Source organism: Saimiri boliviensis, chromosome 7, assembly GCF_048565385.1.
Source record: "Saimiri boliviensis isolate mSaiBol1 chromosome 7, mSaiBol1.pri, whole genome shotgun sequence".
NCBI lineage: Eukaryota > Metazoa > Chordata > Mammalia > Primates > Cebidae > Saimiri > Saimiri boliviensis.
In genome coordinates, this window is record NC_133455.1 from 95,979,856 (window position 1) to 96,007,072 (window position 27,217).

General features: G+C 33.3%; 1 protein-coding gene across 3 annotated transcripts in view; it reads right to left on the minus strand.

The window, feature by feature from the left end:
• Positions 1–320: 320 nt before the first annotated feature.
• The window catches only part of ABCD2 (ATP binding cassette subfamily D member 2), a 67,708-nt gene continuing 40,811 nt past the window's right edge, over positions 321–27,217 (minus strand). Inside the window, exons 8-11 of one of the 3 annotated variants that reach the window (XM_074403076.1) lie at positions 25,237–25,321; positions 20,173–20,298; positions 10,409–10,475; positions 6,793–6,901 (exon numbers count right to left, since the gene is read on the minus strand). In XM_074403076.1, coding sequence (XP_074259177.1) covers positions 6,872–6,901; positions 10,409–10,475; positions 20,173–20,298; positions 25,237–25,321 — 308 coding nt within the window. In that variant the 3' untranslated portion in view covers positions 6,793–6,871. Of the gene's footprint in view, positions 6,902–10,408; positions 10,476–17,881; positions 19,568–20,172; positions 20,299–25,236; positions 25,322–27,217 lie in introns of those variants that run through there. The other 2 variants (XM_003926649.3, XM_074403077.1) reach the window with 2 other exon arrangements.

The window sequence follows — 27,217 nt, forward strand, 5'->3', positions numbered from 1 at the left end:
AAGTAGAAAATAGCAAGTGTTGCTGAGGATTTGGGGAAATTGGGGCCATTGTGCACCGTTGGTAGGGCTGAAAATAGTGCAGCCGCTAAGAAAAACAGTACAGAGATCCCACATACACAAAAATAAAAACTCAGCAACTCACTTCTAGGTATATATCCGAAAGAACTGCAAACATGGTCTCAAAGAGATAATTGTACAACCATATTCATACAGCACTATTCACAATAGCCAAGAGGCTGAAGCAACCCAAGTAAGTGGTTAGGCAAAATATAGTATATACACATACTGGATTATTATTCAGCTTTAAAAGGAAGGAAATTCTATCACATGCAACAACATGGAGGGATCTTGTGGACATAATATGCTAAGTGAAATAAACCAGTCACAAAAAACAAATAGTATACGATTCCACTTTTATGATGTATCTAAAGTTGTCGAATTCATAGAAACAGAAAGTAGACTGGTAGTTACTTGAAAATAGGAGTTGGAGGAAAAGGAGAGTTTAATGGATATAGGGTTTCAGATCTGCAAGGGAAAGTTCTAAACATCTGCTTCACAACAGTATGAATATACTTAATGTTATTGAACTGTACACATAAACATGTTAAAGATGGTAAATTTTATGTTATGTGGTTTTTACCAAAATAAAAAAGAATTCAGTAACTTAAGTCCTCAAAATATTTATGCTGCTTTGTAATAAACTTCTAGGGGGTTCTGTGTGTGTGTGTGTGTGTATGTGCATGTGTGTGTGTGCATGTGTGTTAAGTTACAGTAAAATATTATGTATTGAAGGTCCCTGTGATTGACTTATGATTTTTCAACTTTACCATTGTGTGAAAGTGATATGAATCCAGTAGAAATTGTACTTCCAGTTTCCAGTTTTGAACTTTGATCTTTTCCTGGGCTAGAGATATGCAATATGATACTCTCTTGCACTGCTAGGCAGCATCAGTGAACCTCAGTTCCCAGTCAGCCACTGATCAGAAGGTAAACAACTAATACTCTACAGTGCACTGTGCTGCTACATGATTTTGCCCAACTGTAGGCTACTTTAATGTAACTAAGCACATTTAAGGTAGGCTAGATTAAGCTATGATGTTTGGTATATTAAGTGTACTTTCAATTTACGATATTTTCAACTCACTATGTGTTTATCAAAAGGTAAACCCATCTTAAGTCAAAGAGCATCTGTATCTGCTTGGATCTACATTAACCACACTTACCTATACCCTACCTATGTGAGTCTTGAAAACTTGTCTCATATAAACAATGAGCTAGCCTGAACAAAGGGACTTTAACAATTGCTTCATCAGTCTTTGTCACTCTGGAAATATCAGCATCTGCATGTTGAAAAAGGTCTCATTGTATTAGTTTTCCAATAAGATGTCACCTGACTTTTGCACCTTCCCAGGTGAGTCCTCAGACAATTCTTTAGTTTTATACATTTGTAGGTCCAATGCATTTTAATCAAATTTAATAAATAAAAATTAAATATACTTCATATATAAATTTATGCCTTATTTATATGAATTAAACTGACTAAAATTTAATGATATTGCCAAGTTAATGTTATTTCATGTTTTATCAATATTTCATTGCCTCATGAATACATAATCCATTTTTAGGTATAATATTAAATCACATAAAAACTCACAGGTGAATACTTAATCTCTTGGTTATTTATGTCAGGTCATAAGTACTGAGACCAGTTACATAACTTAAATATGTTTAACTTTGGAATTCTTATTTACTATACAACTATAATTGTTTATATTCATTTTGCTTTTTAGAGCTATCCTGCTGTTTATCTGCGTTTTGTGGTAACATAAGAGAATTACTTTTGAATAAAACTGGCTCATTTTACATGATCTGAACTTGAGAAACTATTTCTTAGGTTTCAAGACAACATGCTAAATATATGGGACCATCTACTGGTGAAGGATGATATAGTCCTATAGACTGGTTTTACTAGAACTTGCAATAGCCCAAGTTGAGGATCATGAGGACTGTGAAGCCCAAAAGTATATGATCAGGAGAATCCTGCTGCCAGAATACACTTATTACTTAAATTGCAACAGAATTGTCTTAGGTAGAAAATACAAGAGCTAAGAAGATATTACAAAACAAGTAAGTCGTTTGTATGGAGCCACAACATCTAACAGGCATATATTTGTTTAATATCAATATACTAAAGTGTTTCATGAGGGCTCCGTCAAGGACTGTCTTGTTAATCTCTGAGTCCTAGCACAGTAACTGGTGTCTGAAAGTATCAAAAAGTATTTACCAAATGAGTGAATGAATAATGACAACCAGGGTCTCAAAACTTTTGAAAATTTGCCTTATGTTCTCCCTTTCCCAGAGGACTACACCCATAATTTATAATAAAAACAATACAAATATAATGTGTTACATAAATTCCATTTTAGATGAAAAATGCATGTTTGATTAACCAGAAACCTTGAGTCAGTAAAAATTATACTAATATTTATGTTAAAAATAGTAATAATGAAAAATGACCTAAAATAATTAAAAGGAAGGATATGTGGAGTTGCATAGGCTTTATAATCAAATATTTCTCATTTCAAATTTTAGCTGTATAGTCTGGCTATTGGATGAGGTTGAATGAATTGCTTAACCTTTCTCTCTTCATTTTCCTCTTTTACTATATTGCCTTTTTGTGAAGATTTAGTGAGTCTGTATATGCAATGCTTTGTCCCTACTTGGTAAATATTAATAATAAATACATCGATTGACTTTTTGTCTGACTGAGGGCATTTGCTTTCCTAATTTTCAATGGTCATAAGCATCTTTGAACAGGGACCACATTTTATTTAGTAATAGAACTTAGCACACTGCCTGGCATAGGTAGATACTTGATAAATGTGTTGTATTAATAAGAAAATAAATATTTAAATAATTATTTGGTGGCTATTGTCTACAGTTCTAGACATGGTTATATACAATACAATGTATAAGTAAGGTATACTTATGGCCATTTAAAGTATAGAAATAAGGTATTTTCTACCAATGGAATAATTTGTAATTCCTTCGATTAATCTAGTCTTTTTCTTGATGGTTAAGAAATTCATAAGGAATCAGGAACTCAAGTAAATACACATTGGATGGAAATTATATTATAATGTACTCACACACAGCCACAGTCTCATTTAGCTACATAACGATTTTTACGATTAAGGACATTTTTCTCATTCATTTTCATGAATACAAATCTGGTTTATAAATAGACAATTGGTTTTGAAAATTTCACAATATAAAATGTAAAGCAGCCCTGAACTTGGTAATCAGGAAAAGCATAACAAGAAGGAATTGTTTTTTAATAAAAATATTTTATACATCCACCTGAAAGCACTCATGTGGCAAATGTTAGAAGTTCAATTCCAAAACATATTCAACATATCTAAATCTATGTCATCAGAACTGTAAATAGTCTAGGTTATATGAAAGTACCTTTCACTTCTAAATTAGGACAATTTTGCCCATAAAGTAATTGTATCAAAATCATCTTTTGAAAACAATGATTTAATATATTTACCATCATTTTATGCATATATCAGAAGTGTGTAACATTCTCTGGATTTGGGTTTCAGTGTGTAACAGATTTTTCTTGACTTACTGAATCAAAAACTATTCCAAACAGATTGTAATAGGCTGAGTCTGTTGCCAAATATGAAATTATACTTGGAACCAATGTCTCAAATAAAAACTAACATATTCATTCATGCCTGTACTGACATTCCAAAATTTGAGACAAAAACCATATTTCTATCAAGAGAAAACCATTCCCACTGTAAATAAATGTAAACTTTAGTTTTAAGGTATATCATTCTTCTTGACATTATTTGCTAGGGATTATTATTTATCATCCTGCTTACAAGAGCACATACTATTTTAGACTCATGCTTGGCATCACATTACATGCTGTAGAAATATAATGCAACATTTTCATAGAATGCAACTTATTTTCCAAGTTTAGGAGTTAACATAAAGAATACACATTTTATTATCAAGCTCCATAAACTTACAGCAATTTTTTTTCTGACCAAAATTATCAAATGTTTGGGCAAATAGGTACAACATGGTAAAAGCAGTTTGAAACTTAAAACATTCCATTTTCTTTTCCTCATCTATTTCTTGCTATATTCAAAAATGGCTAGTTTCTCAGTATTTTTCATGTTTTTCACAAAATATAACTATAAGAATAGTAAAATATGATATATCCATTGGACCATTTGGAAACAACTCAATGGTATATAAATACAAGTTCAAAGCAGAGATGTTTTCCCCTCCAAGTTAAGGTCCTGAAAAATAAATTTAGAAAACAAATAGGCACAAAAAGCTCATGGAAAACATGTTCGTATTATAACTTTAACATTTAAATTACAGTGTATATAGTTTTTAATGCAGAATTTTAGACATCTTTGAATCCTGTACATTATAAATAATGAGTCTTTTTTTCTTTAGTTCATTGATAAAATATATTAAATAATGACTAATTACAAATCTAATATTTGTTTTGGCATTCTTTTCAACTTTTCAAAACACAAAATATTAGGTTTTTAAAAAGTATGTTTTATTTTTATATTATGAAAATTAAGGCATGAAAATTATACACATCTTTCACATGAGGATTTTTCATTTTCTTCTTATACCTTTAACAGTTAACTTAAGACACTTGCCTCAGACTTTTCCCCTTACAGCAGTATAAACTGGATAACTACTTTTGTAGAAAAGATTAATGAATAATTTTTAGCAAGGTTAAGTTTTGGTTCCATGCTTCTTAAAAAAATCTTTAAAACCTGCCTCACTTTTCTAGCAGGAAATATTGGTAACTGATGAATAAGTAAGTTGATATTAACAGAAAATGTTGGACAAATGTACTGATTATAATTTTATATTGCATTCCTTCATGTAAGTTGGTTACATTTATTAACAATTAAAAGTGCACTTGTTATCACGGTAGAATTGAAAATGTGGAAATGTTATGATGTTCTATAATGACCATTATGAATGACTTCCAGGTACTCTATCACCTGAGAAGGGCTAAGAATCAGAGTTAACATCTATTATGGCTGTGTCTCAACAGGCAATAAAATTCTAGGCCGCTAACAACTGATCATTCCAATATTCTTTTGGCCTATCAAAGTGGTGTCATAGGCAGAAAGAGATTGAAGTTTCAATCTTAGCTTTTGTACTTCCAAATCCAATGCACACAAATAGAATAAGATCTATTTCATATGACTAGTCCATGCAGATTATTTCTCATTATGTTTAATAAATATTAAATTTACCAAAACCATAATTATTTGCCCTTCTGATTGCTGATGCCTTGGAGGTATGTTCATATTGAGTAAGACTGCATAGTTGCTGAATGATTTGCTAACTTTCTTGGTTCATTTTAAACCACAGAACAATGATCTTTGCACTTTGTACTTAATTTTTATTTCTTGTAAACAATAAACAAATAGCAACAAGACTACCATAACAAATTTATTTTATTTTCAACACCTCATCTAATTTTTATTGCTATTATAGCCTAGATTGATTTAAAGGATAATAACAAAGAGTACCAAACCAGGGAGTAAAGAAAACTTCATTTGAGTTCTGGATCTTTCCTTAATTAAATTGCACGATTGGGGCAAGTCTGAGTGTCAATTTTCTCAAAAGCCAAGTAGGAAAAAGAATACCTGTCTTAAAACATTGCCACAAGAATTAAAATGAAATGATGTAAATGGGGATTGTAAATTATAAAGTACTATTCCAATGTATATGATTACTGTGATTCTCAGAATCCTTAAATTCTGTTATATCACTGCAATTCTTAAAATGTGGGAATCTCATCCTTGGGCAAAACAAAAACAAAAACAAAAACAAAAACAAGCTGTGTATTTCTGAACAGAAGTTACAATAGATAATTCTATCAAGTAAATTATCAGGCTGAGACAAACATTGTTTGGATACTCCTTTTCTGTATTGGCAATTCTCTTTTTAAAATGAAAGGGCTTATTAAAAAGTATTTCGGATTCCTACTAAAATTAATTTGTTATATGTCCTCATTAAGATGTTTAAAGTCTAAAATTTTTAAATATGGCATTGTATACATTTTAGCCATGCTTTTTTCTTTGAACCACTGCCATTAAAACAATTTTTATATTGAAATTATTTATCAAACTGTCAGCTATTTTGTTTAGTTGGCCACTAGCAATGATCAATATGAATTCTTGCTATTAAACCTAATAACCATAAATGGACTAAATGTTACTCAAAGTTCTAATTTTATGCACTTGGTATCAACCCAAATGCTGCTCTAAACTTTTTTCTTTTCCAGAATATCTCCCATGTTTGTTAAGAACTTCAGACACATCACATATACATAGTAAATCTGGTATTCATCATGAATTCACCTAGAAAATCCTGCTTTACAAGTGTTTTAGGCCTTCACTAGGAATTAGTATAAGTCATAATGACTGATCTTACATAATACATTTGTTTATTTTTCTTCTGAAAAGTCAGATCATATACTTCCTTAATGCTAAAATCTTATAAAATGTCTTGCTGCCTTTTTTTTTTTTAATCTGTGCTTAGCTTAACATACTTCATGCAATATAACAGTGTCTTTGAGGCTTTATCTAATAATTAACTTTTAAAATGTGTCAAAACAAATTAAGATGTCTCATCTTCATTTTTAATTGTTTTCAGCACAGAGTCTTCTCCCAAAATTTTACATAGTTCATTGAGTCTCTGCTGCATTTTGGGAATTCCAGCTAGCTGAGATTCTAGCTTTTGCTTTTCTTCACTCAATGTCAAACGGATAGCAGTATCCAATTGTTCAAAGCGCCAACCTCCTTCACCATCAAACTGTAATAAATGTGTATGGTATTTCCTGCATAATTAAAATGAAATAAAATTATTAGCCATAATGTTGAAAAGTCATTTTAGTTGTAGGTTTATGATCCAAATTGATACTCAGAGGCAAATTTTAAGTAGGTGCTGTTTTACATTTGAGTTTTAAGGACATATCAAGAATTTAAATACTGTGATTTTTAAAAAAAAAAAAAAACAAAAGTCATTAATCTGATTTTTAGAAAAATATTATATATTTTTTATATTCTAGATGTATATTAACTCTAAAGGAAGACTTGCTGTTGCATGTATTTAATTTATCTTCATAATTCACTATGACTCCTGAATAAATAGTAAGAAATACTATTTATGTATGGGAGGAAGGAAAAGAAGCTGAGGAAAGCAAGTCAACATTCGAAGGACATAGAAAAACTAAGGAAAATAAAGGAAATACATAGCAATTCATTCATACAACATCCTCTGAGAATGAGTTCTTCTGCATAAGTAAAGTTTCTCAGTAATCAAAGTTTAAAAACATTTTTTAAAACAACTCTTTGATAGAAGAAATATTTTAAAGATACTTCCACATTTTTATATAATTTAATCTTTTTCTCATGGCACAGTTTCATAATTAGGAACTTCACAGAGGTACAGAGATTATTTTACTGATAAAATAGGAGATGATCCATCTTGTGCTAAGGGAGGCTGAGGCCCCATTTTGTGGTCTATGCTATGTCGGGGATATTTGGTGAGAGAAAAATTGGCAGAGCTGGCCCTGCATGGATAAGCCACCTACATTTTGTCACTGCCGAACTGGCCTATATTCTTATGTGTTCTCCATTTTTCTGCTTTCCCTTATAGTTTTTCTCACTTCTTGCTTCCTTATAAGATTTCATATATCATTATTAACTAAGATTGGTGGGATTTTTTTTCAAGCAATTTCCTCCTGCTTTTAAAAAATTTGGGATATAATTCATATACTATAAACTCATCCTTTAAAGCATAAAATTCAGTGATTCTTAGTATTATCACAAGCTCATGTAATGATAACCACTAATTTCAGAACATTCTCTTCAACCCCAAAATAAACCCATTACCCATTAGCAGTCCTCCTCCATTTACCTTTCCACCCCGCCCCTGACAACCACTAATCTCCTTTCTGTCTATGTAGATTTCTCTACTATAGATGTTTCAGACAAATAGGATTATAGAATATGTGGCCTTTTGTGAGTGACTTCTTTTACTTGTAAAAATGATTTCAAGGGACAGAGGGTGGAGGAAGATGGTGAAATAGGACTCTCCAGTGATCACCCCTTGCAGGAAAACATCAATTTGAACTACCATCTACACACAAAAATGCCTCCACAGGAGCTAAGGAAACCAGGTGAGAGTTCACCATATCTAGTTATAAAATAATAAGAAGAAAATAGTCATTGAAGTGAGTAAGAGGTGCAGTTTTACATTCCTCAAGTCACCCATCTCCCAACCACAAATTACACAGCTCAGAGAGAAATACCATCTACTTGGGGAAAAGAGAGGGATGTAAGCACAAGACTTTGCATTGGAACACACTACCAGGCCTGCCCCAGTAAAATGCAGCACTAGACAGACTACTACAACCCCTCATGTCTGCTGATAACTGCAGACTGAGTTTTCGAACCTACCTCAGGGCGAGACAGAAACCTGTAGTTCTTGCCAAATTCAATTTCTGGTTTGCATCACCACTGACCAACTAACTATAGAAGCTATGGGCTCCAAATAGCCCACAGTGGCAGGCAGGACTGAGTGGCTGGGGGTTCAGATTTCACCTCAGCACTGTGCCAGCCTTAATGGCCAAGGGATTCCACCCTGGCACGGTACCATCTGTCATGGTCCTGGGCTTAAAGTGTTCCTGGTGTTGCAATAGCTGCAGCAATCACTATCTTAGAAAATGTAACAGGCGACCTACCTAGAATTTCTGGACAGGCTTACTGTTGAAGAAATTTCCCAGACAAAGCCAGACTGTGCAATCTGGAATAAATTTATAGTTCTTTATTGTGTAGACATCAGCTCATGACCTCAAGGATCAAAAGCAATCAGGAAAATAGGACTTACCAAATGGACAAAATAAAGTGCCAGTGACTGACTCTAATGAGATAAAGATGTATGACCTGCCTGACAAAAAATTTTATATAGTTTTTTTTTTAAGTAAGCCCAGTGAATAATATGGTTTGTATGCATCTCCACCCAAAATCTCATCTTGAATTGTAATCCCCATAAGCCCCACATGTCAAGGAAGAGACAAGGTGGAGGCAATTGGATCATTGGGGGTAGTTTTCTCCATGCTGTTCTCATAATAGTGAGTGAGTTCTCATGAGATCTGATTTTGGTTTTATAAATGTTTGATAGCTCCTCCTGCATTTCGTTCTCCTTCCTGCTTCCTTGTGAAGAGGGTGCCTTGCTTCCTTTTAAACTTCTACCATGATTGTAAGTTTCCTAAGGCCTCCTCAGGCATGCTGAACTGTGATTTAGTTAAACCTCTTTCTTGTATAAATTACCCAGTCTAGGGCAGTTCTTTATAATAATATGAAAACTGACTAATACAGTAAATTGGTACTGGTAGACTGCGGTACTGCCATAAAGATACCCCAAAATGTGGAAGTGACTTTGGAACTGGGTAACAGGCAGAGATTGAAAAAGTTTGGAGGACTCAGAAGAAGGTAGAAAGATGTGGGAAAGTTTGGAACTCCCTAGAGACTTGCTGATTTGCTTTAACCAAAATGCTGATAGTAATATGGGCTGTGAAGTCCAGGCTGAAGTGGTCTCAGATGAAGATGAGAAACTTCTTGGGAACTAGAGCAAAGGTGACTCTTGCTATGTTTTAGCAGAGACTGGTGGCATTTTGCTTCTACTCTAGAAATCTGTGGAACTTTGAATTTGAGAGAGATGATTTAGGCAGACAAAATTTCTAAGCAGGAAAGAATTTCAGATGTAACCCAAGGGCTCTTAGAAGTGTTCAGTTTTATGCATTCACAAAGAAGTGGTTTGGAATTGAAACTTATGTTTAAAAGTCCAGTTGCAGAAATTTGTGTAAGTAATGAGGAACCAAATGTTAGTCACCAAGACAATAGGGAAAATGTCTCCAGGGCATGTAAGAGGTCTTCATGACAACCCTTCCCATCACAGGCCTGGAGGCATGGGAGGTAAAAATGGTTTCCTGGGCCAGGTCCAGGAACTTGATGCTTTGTGCAGTCTCAGAACTTGGTGTCCTGTGTCCCAGCTGTGGCTAAAATGGGCCAATGTACAGCTCAGTCCATTGATTCAGAGGTTGCAAGCCCCAATTTTTTGTGGTTTACACATAGTGTTGGACCTGTGGCACACAAAAGGCAAGAATTAAGGTTTGGGAAGTTCTGCCTATATTTCAGAGGATGTATGGAAATGCCTGGAAGTCCAGACAGAGGTTTGCTGCAAGGGCAAAGCTCTCATGGAGAACCACTGCTAGGGAAGTGCAGAAGGAAAATGTGGGTTGGGAGCCCTCACACAGAGTCCCCACTGGGGCACTACCTACTGGAGCTGTGAGAAGAGGGCCACTGTCCTCCAGATCCCAGAATGGTGATCCAGTTTGCAGCATGCACCTGGAAAGGCAGAAGACACTCAATGCCAGTTCATGAAAGCAGTCAGGAGGGGAGCGATACCCTGCAAAACTACAGGGGTGAGCAGCCCAAGGCTGTGGGAGCCCAGCTCTTGAATCAGCATGACCTGGATATAAGGCATGGAGTCAAAGATTATTTCAGAGTTTAAGATTTGACTGCTTCACTGGATTTAGGATTTGCATGGGGACTGTAGCCCCTTCATTTTGGCCAATGTCTCCCATTTGGAATGGTTGTATTTGCCCATTGCATGTACCCTCCTTGTATCTAGGAAGTAAATAACTTTGGACTTGAGCTCTTAGGTTAATGCTGGAATTAGTTAAGACTCTGAGGGACTGATGGAAGGGCATGATTGTATTTTGAAAGTGAGGACATAAGATTTGGGAGGAGCCAGAGTGAAATGATACAGTTTAGCTGTGTACCTACCTAAAATTTCATGTTGAATTGTAATCCTCATAATCTCCACATGCCAAGGGAGAGACCAGGTGGAGGCAATTGAATCATGATGGGGGTTTTCCCCATGTTGTTCTCATGATAGTGAGTTCTCATGAGATTTGATTATATTGTAAGTGTTTAGTAGTTCCTCCTGAGTTCATTCTCCTTCCTTCTGTTTTATGAATAAGGTGCCTTGCTTCCCCTTTACATTCTGCCATAATTGTAAGTTTTCTAAGCCCCCCCTGCCCCACCATGCAGAACTGGGAGTCAATTAAAACTCTTTCCTCTATAAATTGCCCAGTCTCCAGCAGTTCTTTATAGTAGTATGAAAATGGACTAAAGCAATAAACATCAATAAAATACAGAGAAACAATTCAGAAATCTATTAGATAAATTCAACAGATATGAAATAATGTTATTAAGCCAGAAATATTGAAGCTGAAAAATAAAATGAAAATAATGAAAAATGCAATGGAGACATCAACAGCAGAGTTTGTCAAACAAAAGAAAAGTATATGTGAACTTGAAAAGAGGTTACTTGCAAACATATAGTCTGATATGAAAACAGAATGAAAAGGAATAAAGAAAGCTTATTGGAGTTACAAAATAGTATCAAAAGAGCAAATGTTACTGGACTCAGTGGCTCATACTGTAATCTCATCAGTTTGAGAGGCTGAGGTGGGTGGATAACCTGAGGTCAGGAGTTTAAGACCAGCTTGGCCAACATGGTGAAACCCTGTCTCTACTAAAAATACAAATTTAGCCCAGCAAGGGGGTGGGCACCTGTACTCCCAGCTGCTCAGGAGGCTGAGGCAGGAGAATCACTTGAGCCCAGAAATCAGAGGTTGCAGTGAGCCAAGATCAAGCCATCATACTCCAGCCTGGGTGACAAGGGTAAGACTCTGGCTCCAAGAAGAAAAAAACCACCAGCAAATATATGAGTTGTTGCATTCTAGAAGGAGTTAAGAAACATAAAACTTTATAAATTTATAAAGCTTATTTAAAGAAATCATAGCAGAAAAATTTCAAAATCTGGAGACAGATGTGAATATCTAGGTACAGGAAGGTCAAAAGTCTTCAATCATATTCAATCCAAATAAGACAACCCCATAATACATTATAATCAAACTGCCAAAAGACAAAGAGAGAAACTTGAAAGCAATAAGAGGAAAGAAGAAAATAACATATAAGGCATTTCTAATATATCTGTTATCAGCTTTTTCAGCAGAAACCTTACAGACCAGGAGAGAACGGGATTACATATTCAAAGTGCTGAAGGGAAAAAAACCTTTCAACCAAGAACACTGTTCTTAGCAAAATTGGCCTTTGGAAATGAAAGAGAAAGACTTTCCTACACAAACTCAAGCTGAGGAGCTTTATCACCACCACACATGTTACAAGGAGTACTAAAGGGAGTTCTTCACATTAAAATAAATGATGCTAATGGGTAATAAGAAAACATTGGAAAGTATAAAACTCACCGGTAAAAGCAAGTACACAGTCAAATTCAGAATACTCAAATAATGTAATGGGGATATGTAAATCACTTATTTCTTTTTTTTTTTTTTTTTTTTTTTTTTTTTTTGAGACGGAGTTTCGCTCTTGTTACCCAGGCTGGAGTGCAATGGCGCGATCTCGGCTCACCGCAACCTCCGCCTCCTGGGTTCAGGCAATTCTCCTGCCTCAGCCTCCTGAGTAGCTGGGATTACAGGCACGCGCCACCATGCCCAGCTATTTTTTTTGTATTTTTAGTAGAGACGGGGTTTCACCATGTTGACCAAGATGGTCTCGATCTCTTGACCTTGTGATCCACCCGCCTCGGCCTCCCAAAGTGCTGGGATTACAGGCTTGAGCCACCGCGCCCGGCCACTTATTTCTTTAGTATGAAGGTAAAAAGACAAAACTACTAAAAATAGCAAAAATAATTTGTTATTTTAAAATATAAAAATCTTTTATATACAATATAAAAAATGTAACTTGTGATATTAAAAATTCAAATTGGGGAGATAAAGAGTAAAGTTTGTGCTTTTTTGCAACTTGTATATACTTTAACAACTAAAATAATTTGTTAAATTATATACATTATAGCCGGGCGCGGTGGCTCACGCCTGTAATCCCTGCACTTTGGGAGGCCGAGGCAGGTGGATCACAAGGTCCAGAGATCGAGACCATCCTGGTCAACATGGTGAAACCCCGTCTCTACTAAAAATACAAAAAATTAGCTGGGCATGGTGGCGCGTGCCTGTAATCCCAGCTACTCAGGAGGCTGACGCAGGAGAATTGCCTGAACCCAGGAGGCGGAGGTGGCGGTGAGCCGAGATCGTGCCATTGCACTCCAGCCTGGGTAACAAGAGCGAAACTCCTTCTCAAAAAAAAAAAATATATATATATATATATATACATTATAAAAAGATGTAAATTGTGATATTAAAAATTCAATGGGGAGATAAAGGGTAAAAATTGTGTCTTTTTTGCAATTAAGTTAAAGTTGTTATGAATTTAAAATAACATAACTATAAGATGTTTTTATAAGCCTCATGGTAACCCTCAAACAAAAAGCTGTAAAAGGTACGAAAATAACATGCTTAACTATAAGTTTTTTTGTAAGTATTATGGTAACCACAGAGTAAAAACCTACAGTAGATGCTCTAAAAATAAAAACAAGGAATTAAAACATATTAGTAGAGAAAATCACTTAACCACAAAGAAAGACTGAGAATATAGAAAGAAAATATCTACAAAACAAGTAGAAAGCAAATAACAAAATGGCAGGAGTAATTCCTTACCTATTAGTAATTACCTTGAATGTTAATAGGTTAAGTTTGTCAATTAAAAAACAGAGTGTCTGGGCCAGGCACAGTGGCTCATAACTGTAATTTCAGCACTTTGGGTGGCCAAGGTGGGTGGATTACTCAAGGCCGGGAGTTTGAGACCTGTCCGGCCAACATAATGAAACCCTGTCTACTTAAAAAAAAAAAAAAAAAAATTAGCCAGGTGTTGTGGTGGGAGCCTGTAATCCCAGCTATTTGTGAGGCTGAGGCAGGACAGTTGCTTGAACCTGGGAAGCAGAGGTTGCTGTGATCTAAGATCACACCACTGCACTCCAGCCTGGGTGACAAAGTGAGGCTCTGTCTAAAAAAAAAAAAAAAAAAAAAAAGACAAAATGTCCAAATAGATTAAAATCAAGACTCAACTGTGCACTGCTCACAAGAGACTCACTTTATCTGCAAGGCCAGTATAGACTAAAAGTGAAGAAATGCAAAAGATATTCTATCTAAGCTATAATAGAGACCAAGAATATTATTATAAAGGGGTCAATTCAGCAAGAACATGTACTAATTCTGAATATATTTGAATGCAACATCAGAGCACATACATATGTAAGTCAAACACTCATAGATCGGAAAGAAGTGAATTACAATACAAGAAGAGTAGGAGACTTAATACCCTACTTTCAGCAATTAGATCATCCAGACAGAAAATCAACAAAGAAACACCAAGTATAAGCTATATTCTAAACCAAATGGATCTAACAAACATTTAGAGAAAATTTCATCTAAAAGCTTCACAATATACATTCTTTTCAACTACACATAGAACATTCTCCAGGACAGATAATATGTTATACCATAAAACAAGTCTTCACAAATTTAAGAAGACTGAATTTACATCAAGCATATTTTCTCTCCTCAATGGTATAAACCTAGAAATCAGTAAATAAGAACTTTGGAAACTTACAAATATATGGAAATTAAACAGCATGATATTGGTTAATCAATGGATCAAAAAAATTAAAAGAAAAATTTTAAAACTTTTCTTCAGAAAAGCAAAATGGAAACACAACATACCAAAATCTGTAGAATACAGCAAAAGCAGTTTAAAGAGGGAAATTTACAGCAATAAATACCTACATCAAAAAAGAAGAAAAATGTCAAATAACCTAATGTTGTAGGTCAAGGAACAGAAAATCAAGAACAAATTCAAACAAAAACTTTTCTTTCTTTTATTGAAAGGAAATAATAAACATCAGAGTAGAAACAAATAAAATGGTGACTGGAAAACAAATATGAGATATCAGCAAAAACAAAAAATTGATTTCTTTCAAAGATAACCAAATTTGATAACTGTTTAGCTAGAATAAGAAAAAAAGAAAGAAGATTCAAATAAATAAAATCAGAGATGAAAAAAGAGAAATTACAAGTAATACTACAGAAATTCAAAGAATGATGAGACTGTTAATGAAAAATTATAAACCAACACATTGATTAACTAGAAGAAATGAATAAATTTTGAACACGTATAACCTACAAAGATTGAACTATGTAGAAACAGAACATATCAACAGACAAATGACAAGGAAATGGAATCAGTACTAAAAAAAAAAAAAAGTCTCATATCAAAGAAAGGCCCAGAATCTGATGGCTTAACTACCAAATTCTACCAAATACTTAAAGAACGAATATTAGTTCTTCTCAAACTATTCCAAAAATTGAAGAGGAAGGAATACTTTCAGCATCATTCTACCAGGCCAGAATTATCCGGATACCAAAACCAGACAAGAAGACAACAAGAAAAACAAAACTACAGGCCAATATCCCTGATGAACTTAGATGCAAAAATCCCGAACAAAATACCAGCAAACTGAATTCAACAGCACTTTAAAAAGATCATTCACTGTGATCATGTGTAGTTAATCCTGGAGATGCAAGGATGGTTGAACGTATGAAAAGCAGTAAATGTGGTACATGACATTAATAGAAGGAAGGACAAAAAACATAAGATTATCTTAATTACACAGAACCAGGATTTGATAAAATTGAACATCCTTTTATGATAAAAATGCTCAAGAAAACTAAGCATAGGAGGAACATATCTCAACATAATAAAAACCATACATGACAAGTCCACAGCTAACATCTATACTGAATAGGGAAAAGTTTAAAACTTTTTCTCCAAACCCGGGATCGTGGCTCATGCCTGTAAATCCCAGCACTTTGGGAAGCTAAGGTGGGAGGATCACTTGATCCAAGGGGTGTTTTGGTTACAGTGAGATAGGATCACACTACTGTAGTCTAGCCTGGGTGACAGAGTGAGACCCTGACTCTAAACAAACAAAGACACAAAAAGAAAAGTTTTTCTCTAAGATATGGAACAAGATAAGAACAACAATGCCCACTTTTGCCACTTACATTCAGTGTACTACTGAAAGTCCCGCTCAGAGCAGTTAGGCAAGAAAAAGAAATAAAACACATCTGAATTTGAAAGGAAAAAGACAAATTGTCCCTGCCTGCAAATAACATGTTCTCATATAGAGAAAGTCCTAAAGGCTCCATCAAAAAACTGTTAGATTTATAGATGAATTCAGTAAAGTTGCAAGATACAAAATCACTATGTAAAAATTAGTAGCATTTCTCTACACTGACAGCAAATTATGTGAAAAAAAATAAAGAAAAAAATTAAGAAAACAATCCCATTTACAATAACTAGAAAAAATTAATACCTAGGCATAAATATAACCAAGGAGGTGTAAAGTCTCTACAATGATAATTATAAAACATTAATGTAAGAAATCAAAGAGGACACACACACACACACACAAATAAAATGCTATCTCATGTTCATGAATTGGAAGAATTAATATTGTTAAAATGCCCATAGTACCTGAAGCAATCTACATATTCAATTCAATCCCTATGAAAATGCTGATGATATTCCTCAGATAAATAGTTTAAAATCTAAAATTTGTGTGCAACTGCAAAACACCCAGAGTAGTGAAAAAAATATTAAGCAAAAAGTACAAAGCTGGAGCCATCACATTACCTGATGTCAAAATATGCTACAAAACTGTAGCAACCCAAACAGCATGGTACTGACACAAAAACAGACAGAGAGACCGAAGGGATAGAATAGAGAACCAGAAATAAATCCTCGTATTATAGTCAGCTGATTTTCAACAAAGGTGCCAAGAACACCCTATTGGGAAAGAGCAGTATCCTCAATAAATGGTGGGAAACTGGATATCCACATGTAGAAGAATGAAATTTGATCCTTATTGCTCACCATATCCAAAAATCAACTCAAAATGGATTAAAGACTTCAATGCAAGACCTGAAATTATTAGAAGAATACATAGGGCAAAAGTTTTATGACAGTGAAATTTGGATGTTAAGTTTGAAATGACAATGAAATTTAGGCAATGAGTTTTCGGATATGACTTTAAGAGCATAGGTAACAGAAGTAAAAATAGATCAATGGTATTCCATCAAACTCAAAACCTTCTGCACAACAAAGAAACCAATCAACAGAATGTAAAGATAGCTAACAAATTGGAGAGAATATTTGGAAACTAGACATCTGATAAGGGAGTAATACCCCAAATATGCAAGGAATTCAGACAACTCAGTAGCTAGAAAACAACCTGATTACAAAATGGACAGAAAATCTGAATAGACATTTCTCAAAAGAAGATATACAAATGACCAAATAGGCATATCAAAAATATTCAACAACACCAATCATCAGGTAAATTCAAATCACCTCACTCTTGTTAGAATGGCTATTAGGAAAACCACAGGAAGTACTGGTGAGGATGTGGAAAAAAGGAAACTCTTAAACACATTTTGTGGGAATATAAATTAGTACAACCATCATGGAAAACAGTAAAGAGGTTCCTCAAAATATTAAAAATAGACTACAAAATGATCCAGCAATCCCCCACTGGGAATATATGCAAAGAAAATTATCTCAGTATGTCAAAGAGATAATTGTACTCCCATGTTTATTGCAGCACTATTTATATAGCCAACATATGGAATCTACCCTAAAGTCCATCAATGGATGAAAGGATGAAGAATATGTTTTATATATATATATATATATATATATATATGATGGAATACTACTCCACTGTAAAAAAGTATAAAATCCCACCATTTATGAAAACATGATAGAACCTGGAGGATGTTACAGTAAGTGAAATAAGCCAGGCACAGAAAGACAAATACCACATGATCTTACTCATACCTGGTCATTCATATATTGGGCATGTCTCACCTTCGATGTATAATGATGGTTTGGCTCATCACTCTGGTCTTACAACACTATTTGATTTCTACATGGGGGAACCAACCGTGTAGGTGTTTCATACCCTGAGATTCAAAGACGTGTTCTATATTACAAGCTGAGATAATATAATATTTCAGGGTTTATCTTTGAGGAATTGAAAAGAAACTGCTATTTTAACTGAAACTCATTTGAGATCATCTTTATCCTATTTCCTTCACAAGCAGGATAAAACTTAGGAAAGTGATGGTTATACAGCTACAATTTTACCCAGGAATCAAAATTTCTAATAAGCTTCTATAATTTTTTACTTAACACTAGTATTGATTTTAATCTTTGCAATCAACAATTACTCATTTGTTCTTATGGGAAAAATATGATACATCTTTCCCCACTTCAGAAACCTAGTCAGGGAAAATAAAAATTTCATTTTTCCTGAGAGAATAATCAGAAATGGCAACCTAAAATGGCAGAGCTAAATGAAAAATCAGAACTAACATGGTATTTTGTTTTGTGGAGAAATGTACTGTGGGTAGCTACAATTAAAATGTGTTTCTTGTCAAAAGGCATAGCACAACAGATTTCGTTATTTACTTAAAAGACTAGTTGTTCCCGCAATCGCGGAAAAAATGGCTATATATGCTTTGAATGCCTCCTAGGGCTATTTGAGTAAGGAACCGAATGGCTGGAAAGTGTAATAAATCCATTAACAAAGGTCAGAAAAACTTCAAGTCTAATACATCCCAACATGCGATTAATTTGGGAGAAAGTCTGGAAATTAAGGTTGATACCAAAAAGGGATCAAGAGTTCTGGCCTAGCTCTGTTTTCCTTGATTCAGAGGATTTACAGGCACATGTCTTTATTGTCTTAAAGATCTAGGTACTGTTGATCTTCTTCAGGATAAAAGTCAGGGTAAGCATATTCATTGGCTGGATCCTAACTCATGCTTGACTAGATCCAGAAAATACATTTTTAAAGAATTCCAAAAAATCAATGTTTAAATTGAGTGTGAAAATAGATTATCTTTTCAATAGAAATGAAATTCAGAGTCAAAGAATTTTGAACAAGAAAAGCCTGATTAGATGAATACTGTTTGCTAACAATTTTAATGTAAATATCTTTATAAGGTTAAAAGTCTAGAAGGACTTCAAGGATAAATTCCAATAACGCTTGCTGCTAGGCTAGATTTGAAGGCATGTACATGATGACAACTTTGGCATGAAATCTGATCAGACACCTGACACAGAATGCTGCAGCCAGAAAGAGGGGAGGAATTCTGTGCAGTCATTTGGAAAATAGGAGGCCAAAGCATATACAGAGTCAGTTACAGTTACTAAGAAGTCAAAAGAAAAAATTTTAATTGATTAAACAGAAATGCAAAAGTAGGGGATGCAGTATTTATAGCCAACGCATGAGATATACTTTGAGCTCCTTATAATGAGAGCTGCGTGCTATAGTACAGAGTGTGTCATCATGGAAGTATCTCACTTTTCTGGTTCTCAGTTTCTTCACCTGTAAAATGGGAAGTTTAGGTTTCTTAAACTTCACTGGGTTGTTGTGAGGCTTAAATAAGATATACCTGGAACGGAATAAGTGCTCAACTATTATGAGGCTGATAAATCAATGGGATAAACGGGGAAAATATAAAATTAGTATCTTTATTTGAAGGAGAAATTCAATATAGCTTTATGAGACATTATTTCTAAAAAAAAAAAAAATTCAGCTCATTTTTCTTTAAACCAACTAAAAATAAGCCCACCCCGCCACCACCACCCATGTTTTCTCCACTTAATCCTTTGGAGGAATATCAAGTTGTGTGTACATGCAGTTTTCTCTGGATTTTACTTTTCTGGGTTTTAAAGAAAGGACTAAAAGAACAATGTACAGTACAATAAATATATTTTTCCCAGCACTTGTTACAGGGTATTCATAAATATTTTCCATTAAAATAAATCACTGAATTTTTCCATGTCTTTTAAGAATTATTGGAAAGTGATGATAATTCAAATAATACATTAATGATATTACTTAGTGAGTATCTAAGCTACTAGTGTGCAACTTAAGAGAAGTATAGATAGAAAATAAGTTAAAAACACTACCCTCTGCTGTAAAAAGTTTTGCAGCTATTTTTTAAAAACTTAAAGAAAAGCCATCTACCACAAATTAGTGCTTTGAAACACTTACCAAAGAGAAGGCCTGTGTGTTATAGACAGTAAGGAAATTCCAGCCCCTTTTGCAGCCTGAAATATCTTTCCTTCGACATCAATGCTGACAGCACTGGTACATTCATCCAGCAAGGCATATTTTGGTCTTTTAAAAAGTACACACAAGAGTTAATTATTTTCCTAGTTGAATTGTAAGTTTTTCTTTGGATGATATGTCTTGCATTACTGACAATTTTAGAGGCGCAAAAGAGAATATGACATTTTTAAAGGCAATCAATGATAAAGCAAACAAGTAGTTATCCCCCTCTTTGGACTAGAACATCACATTTTTAATAAATTTAAATATATTTTCTGATGCTTTTTAAAATAATACAATAAGCTTTATTGTTTTGCAGATGAATGAATTATCAATATGAGGCTAGGAAAGATGAGGCAGGTCACTGAGTACATCACTCCTACAGGAGTAGGAGGCAGGTTGATTTGTGGTGAGAAGGGTCTGACTAATTACATGAAAAATACATTGCAGTAGCTAATTATCAAACTGGCCACAGCCCTGTTAGCAAAGATTTAATGAGAAGATTATTTATCAGCAATGTGAATAGCTAAGCATTACTAATGGAATTTCATCACTATAAGACTGCAAGAGTGAATGTGCCTCATCTTATAAATCTAGAGCAGAGATTTAACCACGTCATATTGGAACCATACTCCAGAATCAAATTATTAAGTGAAGAAGTAAATATTTTTCTAATTATATTGGACAATTTTTAAGCGTATTTTTTACTTTGATAGTGCATATCTGTTATCAGAGGCACCCTATATCACTTGGCATCGTTTCCTTCTGTTTATCCTCTCTCCTCTCAACTCACCCCCTGCTCTTACTTTTCTTTGACCTTTCCCTTTCTCCTTTCCAGTCCCACTGGGCTGTTGGTACTTACTTAGCTTAGTTAATGGTAACAGAGTCAACTCTTACACAGTCATTTGCTATTCAGTTTGGAGTTGAAAATCAGTATCAAGTATTTGCGAGGACAATTTCCTTTATAAAAAATACTCTGATTTTTAAAAATAAAATGAAGAGAAGTTTTAAAAAAATGAAAATCGATAATTTCTTATCAGCATAAATAATTATTTGCCCTGTAAGTTACTGTTCTATAATGGATTTGCTTATTAAAAGGATCCAGTTACCTACTATAGGTCCGGTAGTCAAGGCTAATAGATACAGGAGTCAAAGACTCTAAAACTGTTCTACATGCAAAGAATAAGAGATCAGTGCCTGTTCTCCATGACAGCGTTACTGGAAATAATGTTACTGGTTGATTTTTGGTTACTGTTCTGGTAATAAGCATTACTTCTTTGTCTCAGAGTTATTTTCTGTTTCGTGGATGATATTTTTAAGTAAACAAGAGGAAGAATTAAAGGAAGTATAAAAGAGAAAGGTTGAGTAAAATTTTCCTTTTGTGTAAAGCTCTTTCCGGTTACTAACTTGTTTATTGCATTTTGTTTTATTTTTCAGAGTGCTTTGAAGGAAACAGAAAATATGCCATTTTAGAATTAGAAAAAAGTATGTATCTTACACTCTGTTGTCATAGCAACCCCTAGTCTAGCAGATGTAAGATCACACATTTTAGTTTCCATGGCAGGACTGGTGTGTGTGTGTGTGTGTGTCCTTAAATATATCAAGCAATAGCTAGAATCTGGTACTGATATAAGTAAATAAGGCATTAGATCATATCGTTTCTCAGACTTCCTTTCCTTTTTGCTTTGTGCATCATCAGCAGAATGGGCTTTGTGAAGTACTTAATCTGCCCCCCTTAAGACAGGACTTTTTCAATTATTCTTGAGTTATTAAAACATTTAAAATCCTCTCAAAAAGAGAATACTATTGTGATGCTTATTACTTCCTGCTAAAGTTATTCATTCTTGCCAGCTCAAGCCCTTCGCATCACAATTCAAACTTTAAATCCTTTGAGAATGAGGGAAGTTTCCTATAGTTAAACTTTCTCTTCACTAGATTGAATATCTAAAATTCCTTTTATCTTTTGTCAAAAGATTGTGCTTTTAAGCTACTTGCTCTTCTTATAAATCTTTATATGGCTCACTGAATTTTCTTTCCATGGATATACTTGTGACTTACCTTCACTCATTATCATATTATATACAAAATATTTTAGATATACAAATGTGAAGTATTTATTTCAGGTTATAAGTATGTGAAATCTCTTTGGATCAACAACTTTTATTAATGCCACTTGCTATTTATTACAAGGTTTATTTTATTAACACACTGATACAGTGAAAAATTTCCGGCTAAATTTTACATTCACCATATTATATTTCATTAATTATGCTGGTGATCATATTAATGGATCCTTATGGCCTAGACCCAAACAGATTCAGGGTGATAGTGGGTAACAGCTGGTCATAAATGCCAACCTGTAAAGTTTACTCTTGAATTTCCTCACATCTTCTGAGAAAGGGGTATTCCAAAATACATGTCATTAAAAATCCCAAGTTAGCAAAATTTAGTTTATATTTTTAGCTAGCCAATTCTTAACCATACATTATTATAAATAACATGCTATGAACACAACTAATAGTTTTTTTTACTAAAAATTCCAGCTAAAAAAGAAAATATTATTTAGTGCATGATTTAATTTACATGAAGTTATACAATAATCAAAACTAATTTATGGTGATAGGAATCAGAACAGAAGTGTCTAGAGGGGACTGGATTGAAAAGGAGGATGAGAAAACTTCCTAGGGTAACAGAAATGTTATCTTGATGGGGTATTGGTTACATAAAGTAGAAAAATTTATAAAAGTTATTCAGCTGTATACCTAAAATGTGTGTATTTGGTATATAAATTTCAGTACAATAACAATAAGCTCTGTTTATTATACAGTATTATAGAAAAGCACATAATTACATTATGAAATTAAAAAGTTATAGATTATATGTTTCATGAAAATAGTTGCATTAAAATAATAAAAACAACCAACTTTTGTGTATTATCAAGACTGGTAAAAAATATCCCTCAATTTTAACAGTGTTTAAATGTTACAGTAATTTAAAATTTAAATAATTTAAAATATCCAAAATACCAGTGCTAATAAGATAACAGCTAATGAGATAATAGCTAACGAGATAACAGATTTTTTTCTTTTTTTTACTTACATACATTTTCTACTTTTTAAAATGCACATAATTATATTTTAATACAATTTTTAAAATCATTTTCATATGCTATGGTCTTATGAAAAACGCTGAATGCAAATCTCATCAAGCTCTTTGCTCTAATTTCCAGTTTACAGAAAAAAAATGAAAGACTGGGAGAAAGATAAAGGACCCCTAGATTTACCTGATAAGGTAGCAATAAGGTATATCTAGAACAAGCAACATTCTATAGGACAATTAACCCAGTTCCTTCAACAAGTCAAAGGTATAAAATGTAGGTGGGGCACAGGAGGAGGAGAGACTTTAGATTAAAAAGGAATTAAGAGGTGTAACAATAAAACAATAAAATGCAATGTGTGAAACTTGTTTAGATCCAGGTTTGAACAAATCAAGTGTAAAAAGATATTTTTGAGACAATCAGGGAAACTTAGGATATGAACCATATATTAAATGACTTGAAATAATATTATCAATGTAATTAGGTATTCTTATTATATGTTATTATATAAGGCTATATTCTAATATTTCAGAGACTGTTGTCAAAGTATTTAGGGAAAAATGTCACAATATCTGTGATTTGCTTTAACATACTTCAGAAATAAAAAAATGAGTAGATAAATCAAGTGTAGCAAAATGTTACACTTGTGGAATCTGTGTGATGAGAATATGGAGTTCTTACAACAATTTCTCTTTTTTGATGAAGTTTAACATTTTTTCCGTAATCAAAGGCTTTTAAAAAATGAATAGCCAACTGATTGCTAAGTGTGGGAGAACTAAGTGCTACATGTTCAATAATACATACTTGATATAATTTTAAAGTTCTCTACAAAAACGTTACTACTTTCACTGCAACTCACTCAGGAGTGCCGCATCTGCCATTATTTGTGCCCCATTCATGCATTCATGTACATAACTCTTTGGTCTTTTTTGCCCAAGACCTAAGTATTAAAAGTGAGTAACACAGTTTCTGACTACCTTCTGTACTGCACAACTTAGGTGCTTTCTTATTCCCAGAGATCTAAGAGGTGAAAAGAAAAAAAATGAAGGAATCAGGCGAATCAGAAGGACTTTAATATTTCCTTCTCGTGTCTTATGCTTGGTATCCTTAAACTCAAAAGGGTATGAAGCTGGTTGCAATTAAAAATGTTTTATCAGAAGCAATTATTTCCTGCCTCTCAATTTTCCTCAGTCCATTGAAGCCTATGCAGAATGGTCCCTTTTTCCACTGACTATAACTTTGATTTCCAAGGGGAGAACATTACTTGGTTTAATTGACTGCTAAATAGTCAAAAAATTGATTTACCTTGAATTTAACAATTTAATTCAGAAAATACTACTGAATGTCTGTCTACCTATTGGATTTACACAAGTATTTTAATGATTGTATATTCTTCATATTTTAATATTCGAAATAAAATTCATTTCATAAGTTTTATGAAATAAATTTATTTCATAGATTAAGCTTTATTACATAAAAACTTAATTTGGTCCTCTGTATACATTATTTCTATATTATTATATAATAAACAGAGCTTATTGTTATTGTACTAAAATTTGTATACCAAATACACATTTCAATTAAATTGAAATTAAAATTCTTCATATTTTAAAATTGGTAATCATTTATTCAAGCTTAGGATACATTAAAACTTAATTTAGTCCTCTGTACACATTATTTCATCTACCATTACTCAACATGAGAGAAATAGAAAAAATACTTGGAGATTCTACTATAAGAAAAATTAATGTAAGACATTAAAAAACTTTAAAGTCTGTGCACTAATTTTGTAGTAAGATATTTTTAAACTAAAGATAAGGACAATAAATCCTGTCCAAACATGTGTTGTTGTTGTTGTTTGGGTCGGTTACAACAATGGAATGATAGCTACCTGAATGTAGTATACTTACTTATGATAAAACATACGAGCCATGCCCATTCTTTGTTTTTCCCCTCCCGACAGGACATCTTTCCAATCCATAACAGCATCCCATCCTTAAGACAACAAAAATATATACATTTGTATAAATCATTTGTTTAATTGTTACTGTTTCTACCCTAGACAAGTGATTCCTGACAAATCCAAATTGTCAACATGAAGAACTTGGTATTTTACAGGACATGTGCTTGGGATAAATGGCAGCGCTTCGTGTATAAGCATTTTGTTCCAGAGTTGATATTGTTTTGATGGTAATAACTTCTTATATCGACAAATGATCTTACAAGAATTCTAAACACTGACCCTTTAAAATTTTTGTTTGTTTCTCAGTGTCTCCAGTGGGTTGATAGACTTATACTTATTTTGGTGGGAGATGGGAGAAAAGACCCAACAAATTTTCATAGGTCAATTGCAAAGTCTATGAAAGGAACTAACTTAAGTGGCACCCCTATGCCTAGGACTTTATGTGAGTTTTGTCATCAGATATTTCACAGTTTTGTAAGACAGATTTTATTTCTTGCATTTTATAAGTGAGCAGCCTACAGTTCATAGAGTAATTGACATGTCTAGGTTTATACAATCAGATGTCAGAATTGGGATTTATGTTTAGGTCTGTCTGATGCTTTGACTGTTTTTCCATGCATGCTATTTCTTAAAACATCTTAATTGTTGACTTTGTTTGATACTTATTTAAAAAGCAACGATTCTATTTTTCTTACAAATAGAGTAAGAGTATATTCATATGGAAATGTGCCTAGAACATCTGCATTTTAAAAATCAACTTTCAGAATTGTATATATCATCATCTTTCTGTAAAGAAACACATACACACTTTCAGGAACAGAATTAGATTTATTTCCTAAGTTATCTATTTTTATAAAATCTAAAAATTTTATAATAAGCCTACTTTATTTTTGTAATTAGATTTTTAAAAGATTAGTTAAAAACAAAACCATAGTTCCACTACTGGAGAGTCAGATTTTCAAAGAAGAAAAGGACTGCCAAAACCTAACAGTCACTTAGAGCAAAACTTCTAAATCGTAAGTGTTCAGGGCTTTACTCTCCTCTTTGGAAACAATCCATATTCTTTGCCATCTTTATACTTATTCAGCTGAATTTTTACCATTATTAAAATCTTGAAATAATCTTGGTCAATAGGAAAGAAAATAGAAACTGTAGTCTTCATTGTTTTGTGTGTACTGTGTATCTGAAAAGTCAAATTATCAAAAATGATTATTTGATTCTTCTGCTGGTCAAAAGAAAAATTTGGACTCATTTTTGAAATCCAAAAGTTCAGAGGTTTTGATGAAATAATATACATTAATTGTTAAAGATAAAATGCATCTTTATATTTCTTACCATCTTCTTTCTTTAAAATTACCACTACAAAGTACATAACATTAAAAAATGTATAAAAGCATAAAAACTAAACTAAAAACAATGGTTGACTGATGGAGATAGATGACAACTGGATAGAAGGAAACAGGAATCAGATGTTTTTAGAGTACATTTAAAAATACCTTTTCATTTATAAATTATGTAAAAGTGTTACTCCAAAAATTAAATAAGCAAAGGCATATAATAAAGGTAATGCAATATATGAAAAGTTACCAATAAAAAAAGATCTGGAGTGAAAAGGAGACTTTCTCTGTTTCCCAGTAACACCTAAAATCTCACTCTCCAGAGGGGATCATTGTTCGTTTTCTTGGGTAAACTTCCAGAAATTGTCCTTTCTTAAAATACACATAGGAAATAGACATATCCTTAAAATTTTATATTAGGAAAAATAATATTGAAATATCATCTGATTTAGAGTTCTGGCTTCTTGGGAAAACTGTTGAAATAAAACTTTCCCTGTGATTGAATTTCATAGTATTTATGAAATATAAGTGATGATTTGAGAAATAGATTTGGATTACTATGCAGTGGAGAAATATTCTGGGCTTAATATT